The 27,031-nt window shown below is 44.1% G+C and overlaps 1 protein-coding gene, 2 non-coding genes and 1 pseudogene across 4 annotated transcripts; all 4 read left to right on the forward strand.

Annotated features, from left to right (window-relative positions):
- The first annotated feature begins 799 nt into the window (after positions 1-799).
- Positions 800-22,457, forward strand: LOC129856816 (condensin complex subunit 1-like; annotated as a pseudogene).
- LOC129858742 (small nucleolar RNA U85) lies at positions 1,980-2,292 on the forward strand. Its single transcript, XR_008760094.1, has one exon. It is a non-coding gene; the product is annotated as a small nucleolar RNA U85 (small nucleolar RNA).
- LOC129858741 (small nucleolar RNA U85) lies at positions 5,410-5,698 on the forward strand. Its single transcript, XR_008760093.1, has one exon. It is a non-coding gene; the product is annotated as a small nucleolar RNA U85 (small nucleolar RNA).
- A 2,316-nt stretch (positions 22,458-24,773) lies between the features above and the next one.
- Positions 24,774-27,031, forward strand: LOC129857206 (C-type natriuretic peptide 1). 2 transcript variants are annotated; one of them, XM_055925232.1, is made up of 3 exons: positions 24,774-25,063; positions 25,730-25,916; positions 26,182-27,031. In XM_055925232.1, the coding sequence occupies exons 2-3, from the start codon at positions 25,818-25,820 to the stop codon at positions 26,476-26,478; spliced, it is 396 nt and encodes a 131-aa protein (XP_055781207.1). In that variant the 5' UTR covers positions 24,774-25,063; positions 25,730-25,817; the 3' UTR covers positions 26,479-27,031. The 2 variants fall into 2 exon arrangements, with proteins under 2 accessions (XP_055781207.1, XP_055781208.1); XM_055925233.1 differs by lacking the exon at positions 24,774-25,063 and adding an exon at positions 25,157-25,175.

The raw sequence follows: 27,031 nt of genomic DNA on the forward strand, positions 1-27,031 counted from the left end.
TGGGTACATGTGAGGAAAATTGTATTTTCAGTTTGAATACAGCTACTACCTCAAATCAGTCTTGTCCGTTATCATGTAGATTGGTTCTGAACAGCATAGCTACAATGCATAGCTACAATTGCATGAGGCTATCGGGTTTACTGTACTTGATACAGCAATATTTGAGTTTGCAGTAATGAAGTATCAATGACATTGTAGCGTTAGTTATCCGCAGACAGATGGCGTAGTTTGTTCACGGAAGAGGGTCAGTGGGAGGAGGGGAGCGATGCCGTAGTCCTTTGGCGCGCTGCTGTTAAACTCAAAACCCTTCGCCACAAACCGTTTAGAGCAGAACCTTGCTGTTTCAATCTGCTCAACAGTTTCTAAAGATCCTAAATTGTGGCTAAGACTGAGCAGCGCTACAAAAAAATATTGGTAAGTGTGTTATACTTGGTTAACGTTATTTATGTCTGGAGTTTCTTAGTTGTGAAATGTAGCTTGTCAGCAAGTTGACTAAAAATAACGTTAAATACTGTAGCTATCTTAACTTTAGCTAGCTACGTTAATTTATTTATCTTGTGGCCTAAGGTAACGTTAGCTAACTAGCGTTAAGTAGTTCGCGAATAAATCGAAACAAACAACTAACTTGGTCAAAAGAACTAGCGAACTTCGCTAATACATTAACTAGCGAACACGTGTGTTAGGGTGAGTGAGTTGTTTATAGCTACATGGAATGAACGTAGCTTACTATAATTAACGTTAAAGCTACCTAGAATGTCAACCACTCGGCTTACAACAAGTTGCTTTTTAGTGTACAGTGATGTCGTGGGACTTTGTGCCTGTGTGCGTAGGTGACCTGGTGAAGACTGGGGGCATTAATCAGTTCGTGGTTCAGTATGTTGTCTCCCCAAAAGAACTGCCCTCCCATCTCAACGGTAAATATCCCATAGTTTGTTACAGACTTACAATTGTTAGAATATTGTCCTCCTGAAAACTGATCAAGCAACTCAACTCCTTTACTATTCTATATATTTTCCAGGTTTCATGGCTGCACTGAGAAACCAGGGTCCATTGTGCATCCTGGAACACTTCGACACGGGTTACACTGCTGCAGTGAGTAGCTATATTTACTCATTATTTTATTTTTCTTTCTTAAACCTGCCTCAACTATGATGCGAGAAATTACATTCTATTGTATGTCACAGGCACTGCCATAAAGTGGACATGTGTGTGAAAGAGGACACCATGGAGTTACTCATACAAGGTCAGTGTTTGTGATGGTGTGTTGAAATGTCTCAATTTATTCACATGATGGCATACCAGTGCCTGCTAGTGCTCACTATTCAGTCCTCTTCCGTATTTGATTGTTTTCTCTGTTAGTGGTGAGTGGCCTGTCTGTCGCCCTGCCCTGCCCCACCCCCCTCTCAATATCAGTAAAGTCACCAACACTCCTGTACTGGTTTGAAGTGAATTGTCCCTCAACATCAGATTCCCATTTGATTGTCATTTTCTCAAGCCTGCATAAATTATTTGAATGATTTTATTTACAGCAAAAACCTGACTATTCAGTTTTTGAAGAAAAGGAGACTAGGAGAGAATCACTTCCTCTGGGATTACTGAACATTCCTCATGTCCTCTGTGATTTCTCCCCCCAGGTTCTGCACCTGAACAGGTACAGTAAAGGGATTGGTTTGGCAGTGGGAAGGCTGATGGACAAATCCATCAATGTGGTCAAGAGTGCCATCCAGCTACTGGCTGCCTTCATCGCACACAACCCCTACAGCTGCAAGGTGCGCGCGCACACGAACAACCACTACTGTGAAGTACACACACAATACAGTGTCTTACAATTGTTTCTTTCATCTGTAGTTGAGCAGTGCTGACCTGAAGAAACCCCTGGAGAAGGAGACGGATAAACTCCGCGAGCTTAGAGAGAGACTGCAGGAAAACGCACCTGGTAAATTATACACACCACCTTTTATATTTATCTTTTCTGTAATGCCCAGTGATGAGACCAAGGTGAATGCGAGCCAACTGAAAGAGGGTTGGGATCTCTCTCTTCTCGTTTGGCCCGGTAATCTTGGCGGTGTAGTGGAGATTGGCTGCTCTGCTGTAAGGGCCGGCCTACAGTGATTTGGCCCCACCCACACGTTTCTTCCGCTAAAGAAACACGGTAGAGAATAGTGGGAGGGTGCTGACAGTGTGACTGATGTCTGTTTGCCTGTGTCTGCCTGCCTTTATGCATGAGGCAGGGAGAACCCCACCTCCTTAATATTCAGTTGGTCGTGAGCGCTCTTTGTTAATCTGAGGGCTTTGTAACCATAGAAATAGAATCCATTCATTCTGAACTCCTCTACCTCATCTTCTGCCTTTTTTGTCCAAACTATATATTTATTATTAAAGCGAAACTCCGCTCAAATTCTTATTCATTTTTTCCCCCTCCGTTAATCCACTGATAGTCCCAAAATGTTCTGCACGTCAGCAGTCAAGTTTTGAAGATATTGGACTTTTGAGAAGCAGTGTCACCAGCCACATCATCATGATGCAAAATTATTTTATTGTTGATTTCCCATTTAACCATATTCCTTTGGTCTCTCCGTCCAGTGGCAGTGATCAAAGCCGCCGAGCTGTGGGCCATTATGGACCCTGAGCTGCTCCTCATCGTCAGCCAAGCTGGAGCCCACCAGTGAGGTAGAGGGGGAACGGCAGGAGAGGGAGGAGGATGGAGAGGAAGACGACAGGGCCACCGCCGTACAGATCGCCCAGTTCCTCCGCGTCAACAAATACCGGTAAAATGAAACAATATCTAAATACCGGGCCTAGTTTTTCAGAGGCAAAATCCAGATAGATCATATCTGATAGGACTAAATACATAGAAATGAAATGGGGGGGGGGGGGGGGGGGGGGGGCTCGTGTTCTATTCATTCTATTTCTATCAATTTAATGCTATCTGATAGTCTAGATCAGATGAATAACTTTTGAAACACTGCCCAGCGGACTAGATTTGTAACAAATCAGGATCAACTGTTTATAGACCTGAGATTCCAAGCTGATCTCTACAGTCATCACATAACTGATTGTTTGTGTGTCAGGAATGCAGTGCGTCTGTCTGTGCGAGCCCAGAGTCTGAGATGTTCTCGTCTCTGACCACTCTCACCCCCGAGACACTCTTGGACACACTGGCCCTGCTCTTCAAACGTACTGAACTCTGTCCGTCTGTCAATCACATCACAAGGCACGTGTATTGGTTTAGTGTAGGAGATAGAAAGGGAGGGGGGAAAGTTAACATTCTGAAAATGTTGGGTCATTTAGTGAATGCTCTTATCTAGAACCGACTTACAATAAGTGCACTTTGAAAGAACCTCATAATACAAGTCTAGTAAGTAAACTCTATTCAGAACTAACTAGCACTCTGCTAAAAGAGTCGTATTCACTCAATCAAAACACTTTCATATGGATTAAACAAATTATTCAGTACCAAGCCTTCAAAAACAAGTGGTGAAATCAGTGCTAGAATAAGAGTATTATATAACCAATCAAAATGTAATTAAGGTCAATCTAGTGCTGTGGGCTTTTAGCAGTGTAGGAGGTGTAGTTCTAGATGACAGCATTACTGATGGAGTGGGTGCTAATGTTTTCTACTGGTGAATCACCCAAACCTAGCTCTAACACCTGAGAACTAACACTGGTCTTCATTTTAGACCACTATTTAGTTAAATCATGTGGACTGGAACAAATGTGTGCTCACACTGTGGCAGGAGTTAAGATGTTCACATCTGCTCTCAGGAGAACATTTTTCTAATCTGACCTCTCTGTTCCTCCCCAGGTCCTGACCAGGACACCTCTGAGATCAGAGAGGACCTGCCTTCCACCCCCCCAGAAGGAGGGAGCAGGGGATGGGGTGAAGGAGAGCGAGCTGAAGAAACAGGAGATGCTGTTGCAGTATCTGAGAGACACAGAGCTTTGCCCTGCAGGTGGAAAGAGCCATCGCTGTCATCAACACCATGCTCTACTAGAAGACTACCTCAGGTATAAACATACCTCATCTTACCTATACCCGCATTACCATACCTTCATCACCGACACAGTCAACATCTTACCCCAATGACTCCATGCATGTATTCTGAGACAATGTAATGTGTGGGGTAATGAGGAATGAATGTGTGTCTCAGTGGTCCAGGAGGCGGTGCAGTTCTGTGTGACAGTATGCGAGTTCAGTGTGGCGAACTCTCTGACTGGTGTGAGGAAGATGCTGCCTCTGGTCTGGTCTACTGACGCTGCCATTAAAGATGCTGTGGTGCAGGCCTACAGACGTCTCTACCTCAACCCCCAGGGAGATAACACCAGGTACGCTGTCACACCTTCAAACTGTTGCCACCGTCACTTTCTATCTGTTAAGTTCATGTTTTAAGTATCCCTATATTTCTGTTATTACGGGTCCCTCGATCCCACTACCAATTTCAGATGGTTAAGTTACTTTTGAAATGGTAATATCTTCCCATGTAAAATGGTATAGAGAGTAAATGGAATTGTCTTGTCTGCTGAAACAGCCTTTTTGGGAACCTGCAATCTTCATTCCAGCACCTCAGCCATTTCCCCCAAGAGGTATCAACTCTCAGGCTGTGTTTAGACATGCAGCCCAATTCTGATCTTATTTACACTAATTGGTCTATTGACCGATTTGGATCAGCTCTGAAATTGTGAAAAGGTTTATGATTGGTCAAAAGACCAATTAGTGCAAAAATATCTATCAGAATTGGGCTGCCTGTGTGAACACACCCTTTATTACATTTTCTGCTGTGAATTTGTTAATCTTGCTCCCACCAGCACATTGCTGCTGAAAGAGATGCAGCCTCAAGGTAGAAGTTGAGGTGGGAAATTGTGCGATTGACCTATGAACAATGTCTTGGAGCGACTTCATCAACCTCCAATGGGCTATGCTCTGGTGCCTGACTCTCTCTCCCTCTCTCAGGGCTAAAGCTCAGACTCGTGGACAGTCTGTCTGAACTGATGGTGGATGCCTCTGGGGACAATCCAGTGTCAGGAGGAGATAGTGAGTTTCTCTTATTACCATCTTTTATTATCAATCCTGTCATCAATACTACCCAGTGATTGAGTTAGCCCTTACTCTTTACTGATTACTCTCCATCCATCCTGTCATCAATAATTAACCCCGTTCTCTCTCATCTAATCTGTTCCAACACCATCTCTCTCGTGTTGTCCCAGGTCCAGGAGTTTTTTGGTGGTGGCAGCAGCCTGCAGTCCACGGTAGTGCAGGTTCTGTGAGAGAGGTTCATTGGCAAACGAGAGACCTCCAGCCTGCACAGACAAGCAGCAGTACTGCTTCTGGGAATGGCTGCACGGTAAGGCCCACACACAAACACAGGTTCTAACTCCACACCTCTGTCTTTAAGTCCCCTTTGACTTCGTGCCCAATGATGAGACCAAGGCGAATGCGAGCCAACTGAACGAGGAGGTTGGGTTCTCCCTGGTCTTGATTGGCCGGTAATCTTGGCAGTGTAGCGGAGATTGGCTGCTCTGCTGTAAGGGCCGGCCTACAGTGACTTGGACCCACCCTCACTTTTCTCTCGCTGAAGAAACACGGTAGAGAATAGTGGGAGGGTGCTGACAGTGTGACTGGTGTGTTAATCTGAGGCAGGGAGAAACCCACCTCCATATTCAGGAGTCCATGAGCTCTTCTTTTGTTAATCTGAGGGCTTCTACATCTGTATGTGTCTTTCGGAGGGGTTAGGTTTAAAGTGGAAGTAAAATTTCAGTTGGACCTTGTGGGCAATTGACCAATACATCGATCTTAATCTTTGTTTAATATGAGACTGATCCAAGGTAAGTTTTGCACTTAACCTCCCAATGACAATGTTCCCTTATTGATGTATGGTAAACTGTTCCTAGGTCTGCACCTGTTGACAACTCCTACCTTTGGCGCTTGGCTTTGTCTCAAAATTCTGGCGTTGGTTAATTTGTCCACTAAACCTCATTAAGGCGCCTGCATGCTTCCCAGCCGTACCACTTCGGAAGACGTGCATATATTATTACATCTTGTGACGTTGTTTATTTTAGACTTCGCCAAGTTTTTCTATTTTTTTCAGTTCGTGGGCACCAAGTCTACACCCCTTTGTCGGTGATTGGTCAACAGTAGGGATTCTTCAATAGTCTGTCATTCAACGAGAGACGACCCATTCTCATGCACATTTTTTCATCGAAATACTTCAGCAAACATCTTAGATGCAAAAACAAAAGGATATCCTCAGCATAAACTCAGGAAATCGGTCATTCATTTTGACGTTATCTTAGATTAATTCAGACTATTTTGAGGAAGTGTACTGGCTACGGCGACTCAAAATGGACAAACTACTATTGATGCTTTTTTCTCGTTTAGGTGAATGTCTTTTTTAAGGGAGTATGCAATCACACTCATTTGGCTAGCCGAACTGAAGCATGCTGGCGCATTTGGTCTCTGAATAGGAGCACAGTAGAGAGTACACTGACTTCTCTGCATTGAGTTGAAGTCACGAGCACCTATAAATCTGGGCTCACCGCCAGGGTTTTCAATGAACGAGTGTTGTAAACACACATTTGGTCAAAGATTCATAGACAGTCACTGCCCGAGGGGGGATGACTATCTGCAGTCCACCCACACTGTACTGGACAATACCGTGCCGCCTCTTTCCACGCAGGCAGCATTCATAACCTGTTTAATCCTCCCCTCACATCCTCTAACCCTCCCTCCCACACACATTATCCCTCAGACTAGGACCGTGTGTGTTCTGCGGAGGGCCGAGCACCGCCGAGATGATTGATTCATCTGGAGCCTGGGCATAATTTAAATGATGTAGTTTACTACTTTGTGTGTAGACATAGCAGTGAATTTACATACTGCCAGGAACCTCATTTGTGCACCACACACTAAAGTTGCTGTGTAGCAACTGATAGCATGTTTGTATGCACGTTCTTGAGCTGAAATAAAAGATCCCCAAAAATGTCCATATGCAAAAAAGCTTGTTTTGAGGAAGCGTGCAATTGGCATGATGAATGCAGGAATGTCCACCAGAGTTGTTTTGAATGTTAATTTATCTACCATAAGCCGCCTCCGACGTTGTTTTAGAGAATTTGGCAGTACATCCAACCGGCCTCGCAACTGCAGACCATATGTAATCAAGCCAGCCCAGGACCTCCACATCCAGCTTCTTTACCTGTGAGATCGTCTGAGGGGGAGGCGGGATGCTGAGCAGTATTTTGTTTTTTAATTGTGAGAAAATGTTTTCTGATTGGCTGGGCCTGACTCCGTAGTGTGTGGACCTATGCCCACCCATCATGGCTGCGCCTCTTCCCCGTCCTGTTAGATTAGTGTTTTCTGCCTGTTTGGAACCGTGTAAACAACGCTAAATTGTAAGTAATACCAGAGTCTGTTCTAACAAAAATCTAAAGCCTTTAATACAGCATAGCAAAGATTTAAAAACAGCCACATTTGTGAAATTGCTTTATCTGACATTCTGGTTGTGTGAGGCTTGGTGCTCACGGAATCAGTAGGCTATTAAAGACTCCAACTGGCAACAAACAGGATTTCTGTAGATGTGGATGATTTATTATGCCAGGCACGTTTTAACAGTTACGCTATGGGTTATATATCTTAATTAGTTTCTTACAAAGTGAAGGCAAGGGCTGTTTTCTCGTCTCCTTACTCTGCTTCTGGAACATTGTTCTCAACACCAATATGCTGGTTAACTTCGCTGTTATGCACATTGCAACATAAAGGGAAATTCAACGGTGCACTGGAGATTACGTTTCAGAACCCCAAGACAGCGCTTTTTCCCGCTATCCATCGCGTGAGAAACCGCATTTGTTATAAAATATATTTAATAGTGTTCCACCATTTTCTTTCAAAATAGATCAAATCAAACTTTATTTGTCACGTGCCGACTACAACAAGTGTAGACCTTACTGTGAAATGCTTATTTACAGGCCCTTAACTAACAGTGCAGTTCAAGAAGAGTTAAGAAAAATATCTACCAAATAAACAAGTAAAAAAAAAAATCAAAGTAACACCGTAAGAATAACAATAACGAGGCTATATACAGGGGGTACCGAGTCAGTGTCGGGGGTACAGGTTAGTTGAGGTAATTTGTATATGTAAGTAGGGGTGAAGTGACTGCATAGATAATAAACGAGTAGCAGCAGTAAACAAAAGGGAGGGGGGGGTTTAATGTAAATAGTCTGATTTTATGAATTGTTCAGCAGTCTTGGGAGTAGAAGCTGTTGAGGAGCCTTTTGGTCCTAGACTTGGTGCTCCAGTACTGCTTGCCGTGCGGTAGCAGAGAAGTCTAACTTGGGTGACTGGAGTCTCTGACAATTTTATGAGCTTTCCTCTGACTCTGTCTGGTATAGAGGTTTTGGATGGCAGGAAGTTTGGCTCCAGTAATGTACTGGGCCGTTCGCACTACCCTCTAGCGCCTTAAGGTCAGATACCGAGCAGTTGCCATACTTGGCGGTGATGCAATCGGTCAGGATGCTCTCGACGGTGCAGCTGTAGAACTTTTTGAGGATCTGGGGTACCATGTCAAATCTTTTCAGTCTCCTAAGGGGGAGAAGGTTTTGTCGTGCCCTCTTCACGACTGTCTTGGTGTGTTTGGACCATGATAGTTTGTTGATGTGGACACCAAGGAACTTGAAGCTCTCGCTCCGTTACAGCCCCGTTGATGTTTATGGGGGCCTGTTCGGCCTGCTTTTTCCTGTAGTCCACGATCATCTCCTTTGTCTAACCATTTACAATTTCAGTAGCTCATGTCTTAGTGATGTACTGTGCCTTCCCCGTGGCATCTGCAATGGATTAGTCCACTGAGACTGGTGGGAATCAGATGGGTGTATCATGAAAAAAATAAAGATATTTGCAACTGCTCAACTAAAGAAATATCTGTTGACCAACAGCCTAGACGAAACAATCTACCAGGATACTAAATGGGGTCAGCCCTATAGACATTTGAATGTTTAAAGTGATTGAGTTGATTTGTCCCTCCCCAGCAATCCAAAGGAGCTCCATTCAGACTGCCTCAGGACAACCAGCTCTTTACCTGCCTCACACAGGCCATCGCTGAAGGTGTATGTGTGTACACATCTCTTGAGTGGGAGCATGTATTGTCTTTGCCCCTGACTGTGTGTCTGGTCCCGCCCCAGGTGTGGTGATGGCGGACCCTCATTGGCAGAGCTTCATGGAGCAGGCTGTCCGTCTGCTGTACTTCCTGTCCGAGTCCCCAGATCAGCTCTGCTCCCACATCCTACAGCGCTGCTCTCGCCTGCTATTGGACCAGATCGTGGAGATGTTAGCAAACAAGGATGTCAGCCAGTTTCCGGGTGTATCTCAGGACCCTGAGGAGCAGGGAGAACAAGGTGAGAGACGGAGTGATTATTTATTTCGATAGTTGGTGCACTCTAGTAAAACAGCTTCTCAACGTAGTATGAATAGATGACGTTCTCCAGTTGTCTGGTGCTCTTTCACTGTGCCTAGTTGTTGAACTCTGCCAGTGTGGTAGTGTATTATGATGACCAGTATTTTGTATACGTACTTTATGATCAGTACGGTGTTATAGTGATGTCTGTCCCTCTAGTCCCTGCGGTGAGCTGTGTGTCCCTGGCCCAGCTGCTGTCTGTGTGGCTGCGTGGCGTTCTGGCAGGTGTCCCACCTGGAGCGCAGCGTCAGCTCTGAGCTGTGGAGGAGGAGAGGAGAGACAGAAGAGAGGGGGGAGAAGGCGCCCTCCCATAAGGCCAAGGTCAGTCTGGACATGGAATGAAAACACAATGTTTATGATGTCCAGTATTTTTATTCAACCCAAACCAATGATGGCAATAATTCACATAATGGTCAATCATGAGATTAGGATATTACAAACCTAGTGGTAATGAGACTGCTGGGTTTATACACGTGTTCTGTGTTTAAGAGGCTTTAATATTTGTGTCAAATTGTCATTGCATTTCATAAACCAAATGTTATCAGAACAGGATGTTGATTAGTAAAGAGGCCACATGAGTCCCTGGTGAGTAGGATTGTCTTGCCAATCAGTGATTTTTCTCCCTGGGAAATGCTTGATGAGTTTAATTTTGTTCACGCGGTGATTGACAGGTCTTGATGATTCTTCCCATCAGGGGTTTAAGAACAACAGCTATCTTCTTCCTAATTACTCGTTTAGATTAAATCGCTGTAACTTTCCAGTAGACCAGACATGAACAAGGAGTTCTTAATCAACTGTCATGATCCATGTTTCCCACAGCAAGCGGCCAATGACAGTTCTGTGGAGGAAGAACTTGAGTTGATGGGTGCTTCTGCTGAGGACACCGAGGCTGAGCCGATCAGGAACATCTGTGACACTGAGCCGATCAGGAACATCTGTGACACTGAGCCGATCAGGAACATCTGTGACACTGAGCCGATCAGGAACATCTGTGACACTGAGCCGATCAGGAACATCTGTGACACTGAGCCGATCAGGAACATCTGTGACACTGAGCCGATCAGGAACATCTGTGACACTGAGCCGATCAGGAACATCTGTGACACTGAGCCGATCAGGAACATCTGTGACACTGAGCCGATCAGGAACATCTGTGACACTGAGCCGATCAGGAACATCTGTGACACTGAGCCGATCAGGAACATCTGTGACACTGAGCCGATCAGGAACATCTGTGACACTGAGCCGATCAGGAACATCTGTGACACTGAGCCGATCAGGAACATCTGTGACACTGAGCCGATCAGGAACATCTGTGACACTGAGCCGATCAGGAACATCTGTGACACTGAGCTGCTGGCTGGTAAGAAAGGCTTAACCTTTTCAAAACGAAGTAAATTTTTCCTGATGTGATTTAATTGCCTTGAAACCCCCCCCACCCCCCCCCACCCAGAGGAGAACCTGTTGTGCTCGTTCCTGCACCTGCTGGTGAGGGTGTGTAGTTCCCCAGGGAGATACTGCCACCCCCATTTCACCAACGCTGCCTGCCTGGCCCTCTCACGGTACATGATGATCAGGTCAGACTACACCCCAGACTAACTTTGTTTTTAAGTAGTTTTCCTTTGCGTGGCTGTGGTGTGTGCCTCTTTGTCAACCTCTGTTCCCTCTCCTCTGTCAGTTCGTGTGAGGAGCACATTCGTCTCCTGTTCACGGTGCTGGAGCGTTCCTCTCTGCCCGTCGTCAGGGCCAACGCCATCATCGGCCTGGGAGACCTCACCGTCCGCTTCCCCAACATCCTGGAGCCCTGGACCCAGAACCTCTATACCAGGTAACCCAAACACCTGGACCCAGAGACTCTGTACCAGGTAACCCAAACACCTGGACCCAGAGACTCTGTACCAGGTAACCCAAACACCTGGACCCAGAGACTCTGTACCAGGTAACCCAAACACCTGGACCCAGAGACTCTGTACCAGGTAACCCAAACACCTGGACCCAGAGACTCTGTACCAGGTAACCCAAACACCTGGACCCAGAGACTCTGTACCAGGTGTGCACCCCCACAAGCCACTGTCATTCAGTGACTAAATATTAACCAAGCAGCTAATAGAACTTGTTTATAGATTAGAATATGGAAGTAGCCAACAATCTGATCTTGTTTAATTACCCAGCTGTGTGTACTATGGATTGTGTGGCTTTTTAATTTAGGTAAACATGGCCATTAGATAAGGATGGCTGAGGGCTACAAGCTCGTTCCATGTCTGCTAATGTTATTCCTTCACACGCTCCAGTCCTGCTGCTGCTGCAGTCTACTGAACCAGTTGATCAAAAACTTATTTCCCTATGTTCAGAACAGAAAAAAACAATAGGAAGCATTGGAAAATGCTGTCATGTCCTCCACTATCATTCTGACCTCTGATGTTGCTATAGCACGACAGTACAGTGTACTGTGCTCTTCAGAACTCCAACTGCTCTTCTGGACTGTGTCAACCATGGTCTGCTTGCTCGTGCATACTTATTTTTTTTTTATTTGAACAGAAATAACTGAACTTTCAGTAAGGTCTAGAACAACGTGAAGGTTCTGATTGTGTCCAGAACTACTTGTTGGTGGTATAATTATACAATGAGTAGATTGGAGGGAGAAATGGGATCATTTCAGGTGATGCCATAGGTTATACTCCGTAGGAAGGATGGGGACTTAATTGAAGAAATCTTAATGATGATTGCTGGTTGTTCTTCCCACATTAAAATGCACTGAAGCCATACCCCTCCCCCATTAAGTTTAATTACAATTCGTTATCTCTTCATTCCACTCGTTCTGTTTTTGTCTTTGTATAGTGCTAATTATGATGCTTGGTTATTCTTACGTTTTAGGTGTTTCAGATGAATAGTGTTTTCCAGGCTTTTCACTATGAACACTAATCCTCAGGTTTCTTCATGGTAAGTGTTTTGTAGCAGTCAGTAATTGTCTCCCACACTCCTCCATTGTGTTGGGTCTCCTCAAAGACAGACAGCCCTCTCTGGGAGAGGACTGATAAGGGTATTAAACATGTTTCTTTTTTACTCTAATGGTAATGCACTGTTTTACATGCCTAGTTAATTATACTGAAGCTGTGGCTTATGACAGACCACTGTATAGCAGACCACACACCCGGCGAGTCCGGTTCCTCTGGATAATGTCCTAATCCACGGCTGGAGGAAAAGTTGCTTATTATTTTTTTCACCAGGCCTCATCCCTTCCCAGTGTATGCGGTTAATTCCCCTGTTTAGAACAATGGAGGCCAGGGAGACACTGCAGCCTTTTGTCTTAGTGCTCCCTCAGAGTAGAGGCCCTTTACCTCCCACACGTACATCTGAAATGTCTGCAGAGGATTATGGTTAATGCCAGTCAGGGGTATTGGCATCGAAGCCTTCAGGTCCAATGTATGGCTGGTAGTATTTTCACCCAGGTAATCGATTGCTTAATATGTCATTGTTTGGCCAGTCTCTCTTTCATGGTATCAGCTGATCCTGATTAGAGAAGAAACCTGCATGCCATTTTTTTAATATTGTTTCATCATATAACATGTCCCCGTCTCCCCTGCCCAGGCTGAGTGACGAGAACCCGGCGGTGAGGCAGACTGCAGTGACTGTTCTGATCCAGCTAGTGCTGAAGGATGTGCTGAAGGTCAAAGGTCAGATCAGCGAGGTGGCTGTACTGCTCATCGACCCCCAGACACACATCGCCAGCCTCGCACTCAACTTCTTCAACGAGCTCACCTCCAAGGTACACACACAGCGTTAATTCCAGGCATGTCTATTTGATTGGAAAATACAGTGCCTTAAAGAACTATTCAGGCCCCTTGACTTTTTCCACATTTTGTTACATTACAGCCTTATTCTAAAATGTTTATTTAATCCAATCTACACACTATACTCCATAATGACAAGGCAAAAACAGGTTTAGACACCTTATTTACATAAGTATTCAGACCCTTTGCTGAGACTTGAAATTGTTCTCATGTGCATCCTGTTTCCATTGATCTCCTTGATGTTTCTACAACTTGATTGGAGACCACCTGTGGTAAATTCAATTGATTGGACATAATTTGGAAACTCACACCTGTCTATATAAAGTCCCACATCTGCATGTCAGAGCAAACACCAAGCCATGAGGTCAAAAGAATTGTCCGTAGAGCTCAGAGACAGGATTGTGTCGAGGCACCGATCTGGGGAAGGGTACCAAAAAATGTCTGCGGCATTGAAGGTCCCCAAGAACACAGTGGCCTCCATTCTTAAATGTAAGAAGATTGGAACCACCAAGACTCTTCCTAGAGCTGGCCACCCGGCCAAACTGAGCAATCGGGGGAGAAGGACCTTGGTCAGGGAGGTGACCAAGAACCCGATGGTCACTCTGACAGAGCTCCAGAGTTCCTCTGTGGAGACGAAAGAACCTTCCAGAAGGACAACCAGCACTCCACCAATCAGGCCTTTATGGTGGAGTGGCCAGACGGAAGCCACTCCTCAGTAAAAAGCACATGACAGCCTGCTTGGAGTTTGCCAAACGACACCTAAAGAACTCTGACCATGAAAAAACAGTATTCTCTGGTCTGAAACCAAGTTTGAACTCTTTTGCATGAATGCCAAGCGTCACATCTGGAGGACCTGGCACCATCCCTACGGTGAAGCATGGTGGCAGCATCATGCTGTGGGAATATTTGTCAGCGGCAGGGACTGGGAGACTAGTAAGGATAGAGGGAAAGATGAACAGAGCATTGTGGAGATTAGAGGTCAACCGATTATGATTTTTCGATACCGATTATTGGAGGACCAAAAAAAGCCCATACCGATTAATCGGATGTTTTTTTTATTTGTAATAATGACAATTACAACACTGAATGAACACTTATTTTAACTTAATATAATACATCAATAAAATCAATTTAGTCTCAAATAAATAATGAAACATGTTCAATTTCGTTTAAATAATGCAAAAACAAAGTGTTGGAGAAGAAAGTAAAAGTGCAGAATGTGCCATGTAAAAAAAGCTAACGTTTAAGTTAGCTCAGAACATGAGAACATATGAAAGCTTTTAACCCGAGTTAAGTATATGAAATACAAATGTTATAGAGAAATAGTCCTATAATTCCTATAATAACCTCAACCTAAAACTTCTTACCTGGGAATATTTAAGACTCATGTTAAAAGGAACCACCAGCTTTCCACAGCGCAAGGTACTGATGATAGTGGTTGTATGTATTGACTGACAGAATAGTTTTCAGTTGTTCAAACCAGATAAAGCTCTTAGCCTCCCCCCAATTCAGATATACATAACGGTAAACTTGGGACAAGTGAGAGACTATGCATTATCCTGACTCTTTGACTAAACGCTATTAGTGCGCACCCTGCTAACTAGCTAGCCATTTCACATCGGTTACACCAGCCTATTCTTGGGAGTTGATAGGCTTGAAGTCATAAACAGTCATAAACAGCTCAATGCTTGAAGCACAGCGAAGAGCTGCTGGCAAACGCAGTAAAGTGCTGTTTGAATGAATGCTTACGAGCCTGCTGCTGCCTACCACCACTGACTGCTCTATCAAATCATAGACTTAATTATAAAAACACACAGAAATACGAGCCTTTTGTCATTAATATGGTCGAAACGGGAAACTATCATTTCGAAAACAACATGGCATCCCTAAGTCTAAATATTGCTGTTACATTGTTCTTCACACAGTTCGCAACGAGCCAGGTGGCCCAAACTGCTGCATATACCCTGACTGCTTGCACGGAACGCAAGAGAAGTGACACAATTTCCCTAGTTATAAGAAATTCTTGTTAGCAGGCAATATTAACTAAATATGCTGGTTTAAAAATATATACTTGTGTATTGATTTTAAGGCATTGATGTTTATGGTTAGGTACATTGGTGCAACGACAGTGCTTTTTTCGCGAATGCGCTTGTTAAATCATCACCGCTTGGCGAAGTAGATTTGATTAAATTTTCAATTTCATCAAATTTAGAATAAGGCTGTAACGTAACAAAATGTGTGAAAAGTCAAGTGGTCTGAATGCACTGTAAATCTGTGTTGGTGTATTGGGGACCGTTTTACATAGACTGAGTGTAATGGATCCTCCAATGTTCTAAACCAGACAGTGGCTTCTCCTCTCCTCCCAGGACAATGTCATCTACAACCTGTTCCCAGACATCATCAGCAGACTGTCAGACCCAGAGAGAGCCATGAACGAGGAAGACTTCCACACCATCATGAAGTGAGTGGTGTCCACACTGAGCTGTGTGCCTCTTCTGCACTCACTGTGTATATTGTGGTCAGTGTAGTGTCTTCTGTGCTCACTGTGTGTATTGTGTGTACAGTCTTCTGCGCTCACCTTATTTCTTCTGCTCATGCCTTATTTGAATGTTTCCCTCTTTGTCTCTGTTTTCAGGCAGCTGTGTTCCTACATCACTAAGGAGAGACAGACTGAGTCTCTGGTGGAGAAGCTGTGTCAGCGCTTCAGGACCGCAAAGTGAGCAGCCTGTCTTCCCCTCGCTCTTCCTATCTCCTAATTTATTTTCTCCCACTCCGTGTCATAACGGCTGGCATTAGTTCCTCTCAGTCTCAGGATTATCCGAGGCCTTGGTCGTCTGTTCAGTGAACTCTGGGCCAACTCTCCCTCTTTCTGGCTCGTCATTCAAAGTGCAGACCTCCACAGAAAAGGCATTTTAGATTAAGCCACAGACAGTGAATCAGCGAGACCATGGGTGGAGAATGATTTCTGCAAATGTCAGGTCAGACTTCCTCTGTTCTTGAAAGACTATTTGTTGGAAGTGAATAATGAATAATCTAATTTCCTAATTCCCCCCCCCCCCCCCCCCCCCATTCTCTCTCCAGGACTGAGCCAGTGGTGTGACCTGCCTGTGTCTCTGTCTCTGTGTGAGCGAGGGCTGAAGAGGCTCCAGGAGCGTTAGGAGTGTTAGTGACAAGCTGACTGAGACATGAGTCTACCAGCCTCTCCTCTCCATCACTGCTAAACTACGCCGAGGAGCCAAGCCACAGCGCAAGGAACTGATGATAGTGGTTGTATGTATTGACTGACAGAATAGTTTTCAGTTGTTCAAACCACATAAACCTCTTAGCCCCCCCCTATTCAGATATACATAACGGTGAACTTGGGACAAGTGAGAGACTATTTCATTATCCTGACTCTTTGACTATCCAGACTGATTTCTTGACTGTGCTCTAAATGAATACACATGCCAGGTCTTATTCTGGTTTGTCTGTCCCCAGGTCCAGGTGGAGGAGTTTGAGAAGCGTCTGACGGCGGTCCACACCCGGGGGCTGGAGAACGTAGAGAGCTCTGAGATGGAGACGAACCAGCCCGAGGGAGCTGGGCCCAGCCAGAACACCACTCTCACGCCACTACCCAACAAGGGACGGGGTGGCAGGCCCAAGAGAGGTGAGTGCGCACACACAAGTGTAGTGACTTTTCTGGTAGACAGTGAATTTTTCTCTCCTGGATGTATTTATTTTTGCCAATTACATAGACTTTAGCTAATGTTCCATGATTTTCTTTCTCTCCCCGCAAAGGCCAAGCCCTCTGTAGCCAGTCGCCATGACGATAGCTTTGTGACCCCCCTATACTTGTCATGGCAGAGAGTGAGACACCTAAGGTAACCACACCCATCGTCCGCACCTCTCGACGTGCTCGTCTCCGACACTGATCCCTCTACTTTTAGTTTGTATGTCACATGTCCTGTTCTATTGTTTTGTCATGTTTTTACTTTTATCAGTAACTTTTTAAAATCTTTTGATATGTTCCTCTAGTCAGCACTAAATAAATTGACTCAGTCTTTTTGTAGCTGAATCAAGACTTTTTAATGAACCTTTGGTGTGAACCACACTACCTCTGTCATCCGTGTGTGTTTGCAAGTGGAGTCAGATTTATGCCCTCATTACAAGGAGTATTGAATGCCCTTCTCTTGCATTGTGTGTTTGGTCAGTGAAATAGTGTGTGTTCAGGTTGGATTGTCACAGCTTGGCTAGACACGGTTGCTACCGTTCTTACTCCTTTACTCTCTCCTCCATGCTCTCCTTTTTCTGCCAGCTTGAAATATTCTGTTAGTTATTAAACCTGTTAAACAGTTAACCTAAATCCTCCTGAGACCCAGCAATTAAATTTTGTCCTCTAGTGGACATATAGTTCTTGGTCTGTATCTGAGGCCATACATGCCACTTTATTAAGTCCTGTTTGAGAGGACATTGGGCTTTTCAATTGTCACTTGTGGCGGTGTTTTTCATATTTACGTTTTGACAACTAAAGAGGACAATTTGGCACTTCCTAAGAAAAGTTTTAAAGTAACATGCTGTTTTCACCCCAAACACTTATGTAAAAAAAATATATATATATCCCAAACCTTTTACCCGGTTCTCACCTGGTTTATGATGTGCCTGACACCTGAACAAAATGGTAGCATGTTATTTTAGAGGCGAAAGAAACGCACACCTATTTAGGCGAGGTGCTGGTTAGCAGAGTGGAACGCTTTTTAAAAATGAAGGAGAGCATGTTATTTTACGCGACGTCACTCCTTATTTCTCCCTCTGACACGTGCTCCATCTCTACCCCTCTACCTCCTGTAATTGATCTCCAAGGTCTTCCCCTCTCCCACACACCTCTTCCCTCCTGTTCCATGCTTTTTCTCTGCCTGTTACGTTCCTCGGTCGCTCTCCTCCTTCACTGACATCGTCATGCGTTGTTGCTTCACCCCCTCCCCTCTCTTTTGTAGCTAGTCTCTTCCCTCTCCTCTCGCCCACTCTACCGCCCACTCGCTCCCTCTTTTTAAATGACACGAGTGCAATTCTGTTTTTGAGAGTTATGTAAAGGGAAAAACACCTTTGACTTCAGACTAACAATATAGTTTGCCAACGCAGAGTTTATAAACCCAATCTGACAGACATTTTGTGTTGGATGAAGACTTGTGAATATATTGTGAGAAACTAACGATGCCTGAAAAAAACTACTTCCATTTCAGGGACTGGTGAGTGATGTTGGTGGCTGGTGAGTGATGTTGGTGGCTGGTTTCTGTGGGGCGTGTCCAATCCAACGGCACCTTTTAGTAGTAGTTCAATGGATTCCTGTCCAGTTTTTCCTTAGGCGTTCAGAATTTCCTGAAATGGAACCCCTAGTTGAAACGAGGTCAATCCTGGAACACTTGGAGGAGAGATGTCTATGCAGAGATGACCGAGAGCGGCCTCAACTGGTGTGACCTAAACAAATGCCTGTACCAAGGGATATTGAAGATGTTTTTAGGAGGCAAGAGCTTGTCAAACTGCTTGATTTATTGTGTTCATTATACTGTAAGAGTTATTACTGGAGAATGTTGCTGAATCTTTGCTGGTCTCTGGGGAGATAAATCGAGCTAGAAAAAAGCCATCAGAAGCTAGGTAAAGGTATCTGCCATTCAACTGTATTAGGGAAACCTTTTTGAGTGGAAGTGAAATCAACCAATCACATTTTGATTTATTGAGTGGGACTGTTTTAACAAAAAAAACTATAGAAACCTCTGCCTCGAAGGCCACGGGTCACTGAGCAATAGCAAGCAGTAGTTTTCCCACTGTCTAGCTTTAGCTTTTGTTGTCAACTAGTTTGCAGCTGATTCAGCAGGTGTTATCAAAGACGGTGTTTCCTAATTTATTAGCTTCTCCCTTTTCAAGAATAATTTACAGTTCATCTCACCAGATGGACATTTGAGTTTTATTGCAGCGCTTGCTTGTTAGCCATCTCTTTGAAAACAACTTGTGTGTGAAACACTTGCATAAAAAGTGAAACTGACAGCATTTTAGCAACAAATCTTTTAATATATGTAACAGTATTTCTTCCGGCTCGAACCAGGGACCCTCTGCACACAGACAAGTCACCCACGAAGCATCGTTACCCGCAGCGGGCCTTGCAGAGCAAGGGGAACAACTACTTCAAGGTCTCAGAGCAAGTAAATTATTCTTAAAAAGGGAGAAGCTAATAACTTAGCAAACACCGTCTTTGATAACACATGCTGAATCAGCTGCAAACTAGTTGACAACAAAAGCTAGACAGTGACGTCACCAATTGAAACGGTATTAGCGCGCACCACCGCTAACTAGCTAGCCATTTCACATCGGTTAAATATACTACCCCTGGAAGAATGTGGCACTTGTCAGAATAGTTTTTATTTTATTTTTTACAAGCGACCACTTATCTAAGGTCATTTTCACGTTTTCATTTATTGTACTGTGTTTACAGGCAGTTGCAACAGGTAGACTTTGGATCATTAGAACGCATTCACCAGAAACCACAAAATACACCTGAATGGATTTCTGCAAATATATTAACACACGGGATTCCTCTTACATTTGGAAACTTTAATGTCCTATTGATCAAACAACCGTGAAAAGGTAGGCTCTCTCCCTTAGTTATGCACATCAACAACAAGATTACCAACTAATGCCAGAGCAAGATGAGCTCAAATCTAACAACGGAACAGTAGATAAACATTCAAACTTTTTCAGCTAGTTGACCATCGACATTGCACTGAAACAATGGGGAATTGTAGCTTCCTCGACCTTCTGCAGCTTGCCTGCCAATGCATGCTTGTCCCAACCAGGCACCCAAGCTAACTGGCTAGCTAACCAAATGACACCTGCATCTCTAGCTGTGTAAAGTGTGATAGAAATATTACATATTTACCTGATTTGTTATTAATAGTTTGCAATTAATGCTTAATAATAGATAGGATATTTCTGTCTGTGTTTGTATGGTCTCCACTCTAGTTCCCTGCAGCTAATCTGGGTGTATGGTCACCAGAGATGGCTTGAGCTGACAAATGAGTTAAAGACTGCATTACATAGACAAGATGTGGTGGGTGTAACCGAGATAGAGATGGCCAGGAGGGTGTTTAGAACAATTCCTCATTGTCTCCAAATCATCCTTGCATCTGGGAAACTAAGCCAAGGTGGGGTTAAGACAACAATCCACGTGCAGATAACGACAGGATGAACCCAGTGGATTATGATGCTCCTTGGTCTGCATGAGGGGGGATGAACCAACCATGACTGCGCATTGTTAGTCTCAGCTATATATAGTACTCTGCATTTGTATAAAGGTTAGGTTACTCGGGCCAACACTCAAGGGTGTGGGGTCGACCAGCCTCATTATTGCAATAATTAATCAATATTAAATAAAGAAGATTGTTTGAAGAAATGACCAAGTCTCTCTCAGTACTGAATTTCCACAACATTTTTGACAACGAGGAGGTGATCTGAAATTGGGATCTGAGTAAACCACGCTTATTATTGAGCAGCTGGACCCGCCTATGATCTGAGGTAGCTGGCACGGGTGGCCACCGAAAAACGATATGAGGGGAAAATCAGTCACTCACCTACTCCAATGACATAACATTGTCCTAACAGTTTATATCTAGCTCCATGTTTTTAGCTTGTTACATAAATAGATACCCTAGCCTATTAGCTACGTTATGATTGACTTGTGATCATTGCCCTTGCTAGTTTGATTGTATTGACATTCCCAGCCTTTGTCACTAAAGCCCCATATACACTGCTCAAAAAAATAAAGGGGTCAGTCATGGTGTGGGGTGGCATTTCTTTGGGGGGCCGCACAGCCCTCCATGTCCTCGCCAGAGGTAGCCTGACTGCCATTAGGTCCCGAGATGAGATCCTCAGACCCCTTGTGAGACCATATGATGGTGCGGTTGGCCCTGGGTTCCTCCTAATGCAAGACAATGCTAGACCTCATGTGGCTGGAGTGTGTCAGCAGTTCCTGCAAGAGGAAGGCATTGATGTAATGGACTGGCCCGCCCGTTCCCCAGACCTGAATCCAATTGAGCACATCTGGGACATCATGTCTCGCTCCATCCACCAACGCCACGTTGCACCACAGACTGTCCAGGAGTTGGTGGATGCTTTAGTCCAGGTCTGGGAGGAGATTCTTTAGGAGACCATCCGCCACCTCATCAGGAGCATGCCCAGGCGTTGTAGGGAGGTCATACAGGCACGTGGAGGCCACACACACTACTGAGCCTCATTTTTACTTGTTTTAAGGACATTACATCAAAGTTGGATCAGACTGTAGTGTGGTTTTCCACTTTAATTTTTAGTGTGACTCCAAATCCAGACCTCCATGGCTTGATACATTTGATTTCCATTGATAATTTTTGTGTGATTTTGTTGTCAGCACATTCAACTATGTAAAGAAAAAAGTATTTAATACGCATATTTCATTCATTCAGATCTAGGATGTGTTATTTTAGTGTTCCCTTTATTTTTTTGACCAGTGTACTACCCACCACTGCGACATGTACGCTCTCGTTGGCTGGCCCTCGCTTCATACTTGTCGCCAAACCCACTGGCTCAAGGTCATCTACAAGACCCTGCTAGGTAAAGTCCCGCCTTATCTCTGCTCACCATAGCTGCACCCACCCGTAGCACGCGTTCCAGCAGGTATATCTCACTTGTCACCCCCAAAGCCAATTCCTCCCTTGGTCGCTTCTCCTTCCAGTTCTCTGCTGCCAATGACTGGAACGAACAAATCTCTGAAACTGGAGACTCTTACCTCCCTCACTAGCTTTAAGCACCAGCTGTCAGAGCAGTTCACAGATCACTGCACCTGTACATAGCCCATCTATAAATAGCCCAAACAACTACCTCTTCCCGTACTGTATTTATTTTGCTCCTTTGCACCCCAGTATTTCTACTTTGCACACTCATCTGTCAAATCTACCATTCCAGTGTTTTAATTGCTATATTGTATTTACTTCGCCACCATGGCCTATTTATTGCCTTTACCTCCCTATCTCACCTCATTTGCTCACATTGTATATAGACTTATTTTTCTACTGTATTATTGACTGTGTTTGTTTTACTCCATGTGTAACTGTGTTATATGTGTCGAACTGCTTTGCTTTATCTTGGCCAGGTCGCAGTTGTAAATGAGAACTTGTTCTCAACTTGCCTACCTGGTTAAATAAAGGTGAAATAAAAAATTGAATTGTTCGTTTTTGTCCAGATTATTTAGTCATTGAAACTGAAACACTGCATCCTGAATGGAGGCAGCAAACAATGTACCAGGCCAGCTGTGATTTACAACCTGATAGCAATATTTTTTGGACTACCAAGAAGTGTATTGATGAATTATAATCATGCATTGAACTGCATCCATCTATTCTGCCAACAATGCCTTAGTATACCTCATGGAATGTTGAGTCAAATATAACCTCTTTTTTAAACCTTTTATAAAGTTGATTTTGTAGCATAAACTGGGAATTTTTTATTGATATTATGAATTGTTTGTTTTTTTCAAATATGCAAAGTAGTTAAAACGCTGTCAGTTCCACTTTAGGTCACTGGTTACTTTGTGTGATAGTGAAATGTTATTTGCACCTTGAAGTAATAGTTGGACATTTCGATTGGAAAACGCTTAATGGTTGTGTTTTTGTTTTCTTATGACTGGAACCTACTGACTATGTCTGCGTTTATGGACTTTTTATCCTTAAACATCATGCTGTGTGTGACTGCTGTCTTTCCATCGGTTCTATGCAGTGGCGTAGATGTGCTTGGAGAAGTGGGTATACTCTAATTTTGCCAAAAACTTCCCATAAGTCCCGCTCAGCAAAGGAAAGGCACCTGTGAAAAATCCTGTTTTTTTAATGAGTTTTTCTATAGATTTTTCAGGTTTTCTTCTTCAAAATCACACCTTTTTAAATAGAAAAAATACACAAATGTGAGGGTCTAAGTCCACAACAATGCTTAAACCACATCAATCTGATTGGGTGGGCCTGTCAGGGCCTGGTTCCCCAGTGGGTGAGCCTCTGTCCACCCAGGCCCATCCATGTCTGCGCCCCTGATGCAAACAGCACATTACAAATAGCCTACTAACCAACACTTCTGACTAATCTTTTTCAACACCTGGTTTGCATACCCATTGTTGCCTTGGTTAAAAGTTACTGGGAGATATAAGTTGAAACGTCTTTCCTACCCTACCAGCTACCGATGTCATTATTCTCTGAGCTCAAAACCATCTGAAGCTGCACACTCTTACTGTCTGCAGATTATATTCTTCTGAAACTAGGCTATGTGCAGCGCGCATGTGAATATATTTCACGTTCTTTGTGATTGTGTAGGCTACTTGGTGCATAATTTCTCTATTGTAGTACATCATTGATAAATCGTATAGGTCCACTACACTACTTTGATATGCAACAGTAGGGATTAAGTGAGTATATGTAATGTCCACTGAAACAAAACTCCACTACACCACCGGCCCTTTGACTCTCCTACACGAGTGCACTGGTATGAAGGTTGATCTCCTTTCAGAATCAAAACTATAGGTATTCCACTGCGCAAACATACTTTCTATAATAGATAAAAAGGCTGTTAAGATATTCATGTTTCAAGAAAGGAGTGTATATATTTGGCCTGGAGAAGCGGTTCTATGTGCTGACTGAATGGAAGCTGATAATTATAAATTTTTTACTCTGGTCTTGGGAAGAAATTACGAGTCCTCACTATCCGAGACCGAGTACAAATGTATCAGACACTGAGGGAGACCAGACTCAGTACTACAACAGGCTATAGCCTATCAGGTCAATGCTCATGCCTGTGTATCTGTAGGTAGTCTCTTATGACAGACCACACCAGCACGTATGAGAGATTTGGTCCTGGGTGCTGAGATTAATCTGCTGGTGATCAGAGCATGTGTTGAACTTTTGTGTGCATTGCCTGCTGGTGTTATGTGTTATAGCAGAGAGGCTGCAGGGGGCTGAGAGCAGATGGTACTGACAGACTGTAACTCACTGTATGTGGGAGAGAAGGCACCACACACACAGGGTAGAGCGAGGCTATAAACACACAGGGGTAGAGCGAGGCTATAAACACAGGGGTAGAGCGAGGCTATAAACACACAGGGTACAGCGAGGCTATAAAACACACAGGATGGAAAGTGAGGCTTTGCAATGACCACTATACATACACAGCAGAGATGCTATGACACAAATGCAGTGCAGGGATATACACACCTACTGATGGGGTGCTGGGGTTACCAGACCGATGGAGGATGACCTCCACTGTAGGTCCAGTTTCAAAAATTGGTCCTCCCCAGCCACTGTACCCGTTGGGCGCTATTGTCATGTTTCTGTTTGCCCTTTGACCCTGACAGGTGTCCTCCCGTGACATCATTGTGTTCCGAGCAGGGGAGATGTGTGGCCACCGGCAACCTCTAGTCACCTTGGTGATGACAAACACTCCTACTGCCATGACATCATCCCAGTGATGAAGTAGGGGAGGGGAGATGGAGGGGGCCGGAGGGAGGATATTTGCCGGTATAAACCCACCACATCATCCCAGCTGATACACTAACATTAAACCACTGCCAAGCGAACACAAACGCAAGAGGCAAACTCATCCCTTCAATAACATCAGTGAGAGAGAAGGAAGAGGAGAAAAGGAGGGGCAAAGTGTGAGATAGTGATGCTTTCAGCAGGTGTCAAACAGTGAGAGGTAGCTGATAGAGGAGAGGGAAAGACTGCTTGAGAGATGCAGCCAGCCTGTGAGAGCACACAGTGACCCACAGCATCGGAGACGAGAAGAAGACAAAGTGTGAGTTGTTTCATGCATTCTTTATTTGTTCGTTTAGCGAAAGGGTGAGAGGTTATGCACCTGTGCTTTCAGGTTGATTAGATACAGAGGAAGATGGAATTTGTACCAAAAAGTAGGTATTGCTGCATATTTCATTGTGTACAATGAATGTTTTATTTTATTTAGTACGTTATTATCATGCAATAATTATTATTCCTGAGTAAATACTTAAATGCATCCATGACTATTTGATCTTGAAGAACCAGGAAGTATAATGTACTGATTTGTTATAGAGGAATCTGGGGCTCATTTGTAGATCTGATGTTTTATAAGATATTCAATGAAAATCACTACTCATCTCACAGACATAATGTCACAATTTCTACCTCATCTCAGATTTTCATACAGCAGTATATTGTGTGTATAAGGCAATTTCTCCCTTGGCGAAAAGGAAGTTTTTCTCATGTATTTGATTATTAACATCAGGGTATTAAACGTCATAAAGCATGATCATGGATGTATCTTTATGGTCAGTAGTTATGGTCAGTAGAGTCGTGGTGGTGGTCATTGCTCTGTGTAGTCATAAACATTTTTCTGTATGGTTTTAGCGATGTATTATAGTTGTATCAATAATCACTGTATTATCTATATTGGCATATTAATATTAATTCCTCTCTGTTTTTCCAGAATCCTGTTGTCATTGCAGTGTCAGTGTAGTCGTGTCCAGCCAGTCTCCTGCATTACTGTTCCCGCCCTCCCTCTACTCACTGCTGCCATGCTGTACCCAGCTCTGCTCTGTGCTGCTCTGCTCCTGATAGCACCCCTGGGGCACACAGAGGGGCGCACCCTTCATCCCTCACCTGATGCCATCCAGGTAAGGAGGGTAAAGGGAGAGGGGTAGTGGGCGGAAAATAGGAAGAAGAGGGGATATGGGGATGGAGAAAGAGGGGGAGTGGAAAGTTAGGGAGGGGGAGAGTAGGGGGAGCTGGGGAGAGTGGGACAGAGGGGAGATGGGGAAGAGGGGAGTAGAGCGTATATTTGGATTGAGGGCAGAGATGGATCATCAATAACGTTTTTGCGGAGCTCTCGTGACTTTTCTGGGTAGTAATAGTAACAGCATATTTGTTGTTCCTGCCTAGTTTGTTGAGCAGTTTCTGGATCGCTACAACGACCTGACTCTGGATGACCTGGAGAACCTGGTGAGCAGCCAACCAGAGGAGCCCTCCTCGGCTTTCACTTCCGGGGTCAAAGTCGCTGAGTACCCCAAATGGGCTGACATACCAGCACAGGGCGACAGCACCTGGCTCCGCCTCCTGAAGGGGACCCTGGCCAATCAGAAAAGAGCTGTGACGGACCGGTCGAGGAGGGGGTGGAACCGAGGATGCTTCGGACTCAAACTGGACAGGATCGGGTCAATGAGTGGACTGGGCTGCTAGTGGAGAGAGAGGAAGAGACTGACGTCCCAAAGGGGATATGAGGACGAACACACAGTAGGCTGCTACACAGCACACAGTCATTTACACACATGCGGTGAATACAAGGATGTTAATGTGAGTACAAATGAGGTCTACATGTAGCGTAGCTGTAGTGTACTTGCTGTAGTGCTAATGTGGTTCCATCGAGCTTAAAGAAAGTTACTCTGGATGTCTCCTGGCTGTTGGAAGGGGTTAGCTGTACTTATATTGTACATCTATTCATTTGAATCTTGAAAGTATCAGAGTTATGTTTACATCAAGCTGTTATTCTATTTTAAGTCTCTGAGTGTTGTTTTGACAGTAAACCTGCACTTTATTTAAAACAAAGTATTTAAAAGTGTTGTCTTTCTTGACTAATATTGTCCTTGTTAATCCTGCAGGAATAGTTGTGTTATGGCATGTTTAATGGAAATAAATATTTGAAAAAAAAGTTAATAATATAATTCAAGTCAAATGTTTCTTCTCTCTGCTATTGATTTGACATACATTTGGCATGAATAAATGTATACTGAAA

Source organism: Salvelinus fontinalis, chromosome 6 (genome assembly GCF_029448725.1).
Source record: "Salvelinus fontinalis isolate EN_2023a chromosome 6, ASM2944872v1, whole genome shotgun sequence".
In the NCBI taxonomy this organism is placed as follows: Eukaryota; Metazoa; Chordata; class Actinopteri; order Salmoniformes; family Salmonidae; genus Salvelinus; species Salvelinus fontinalis.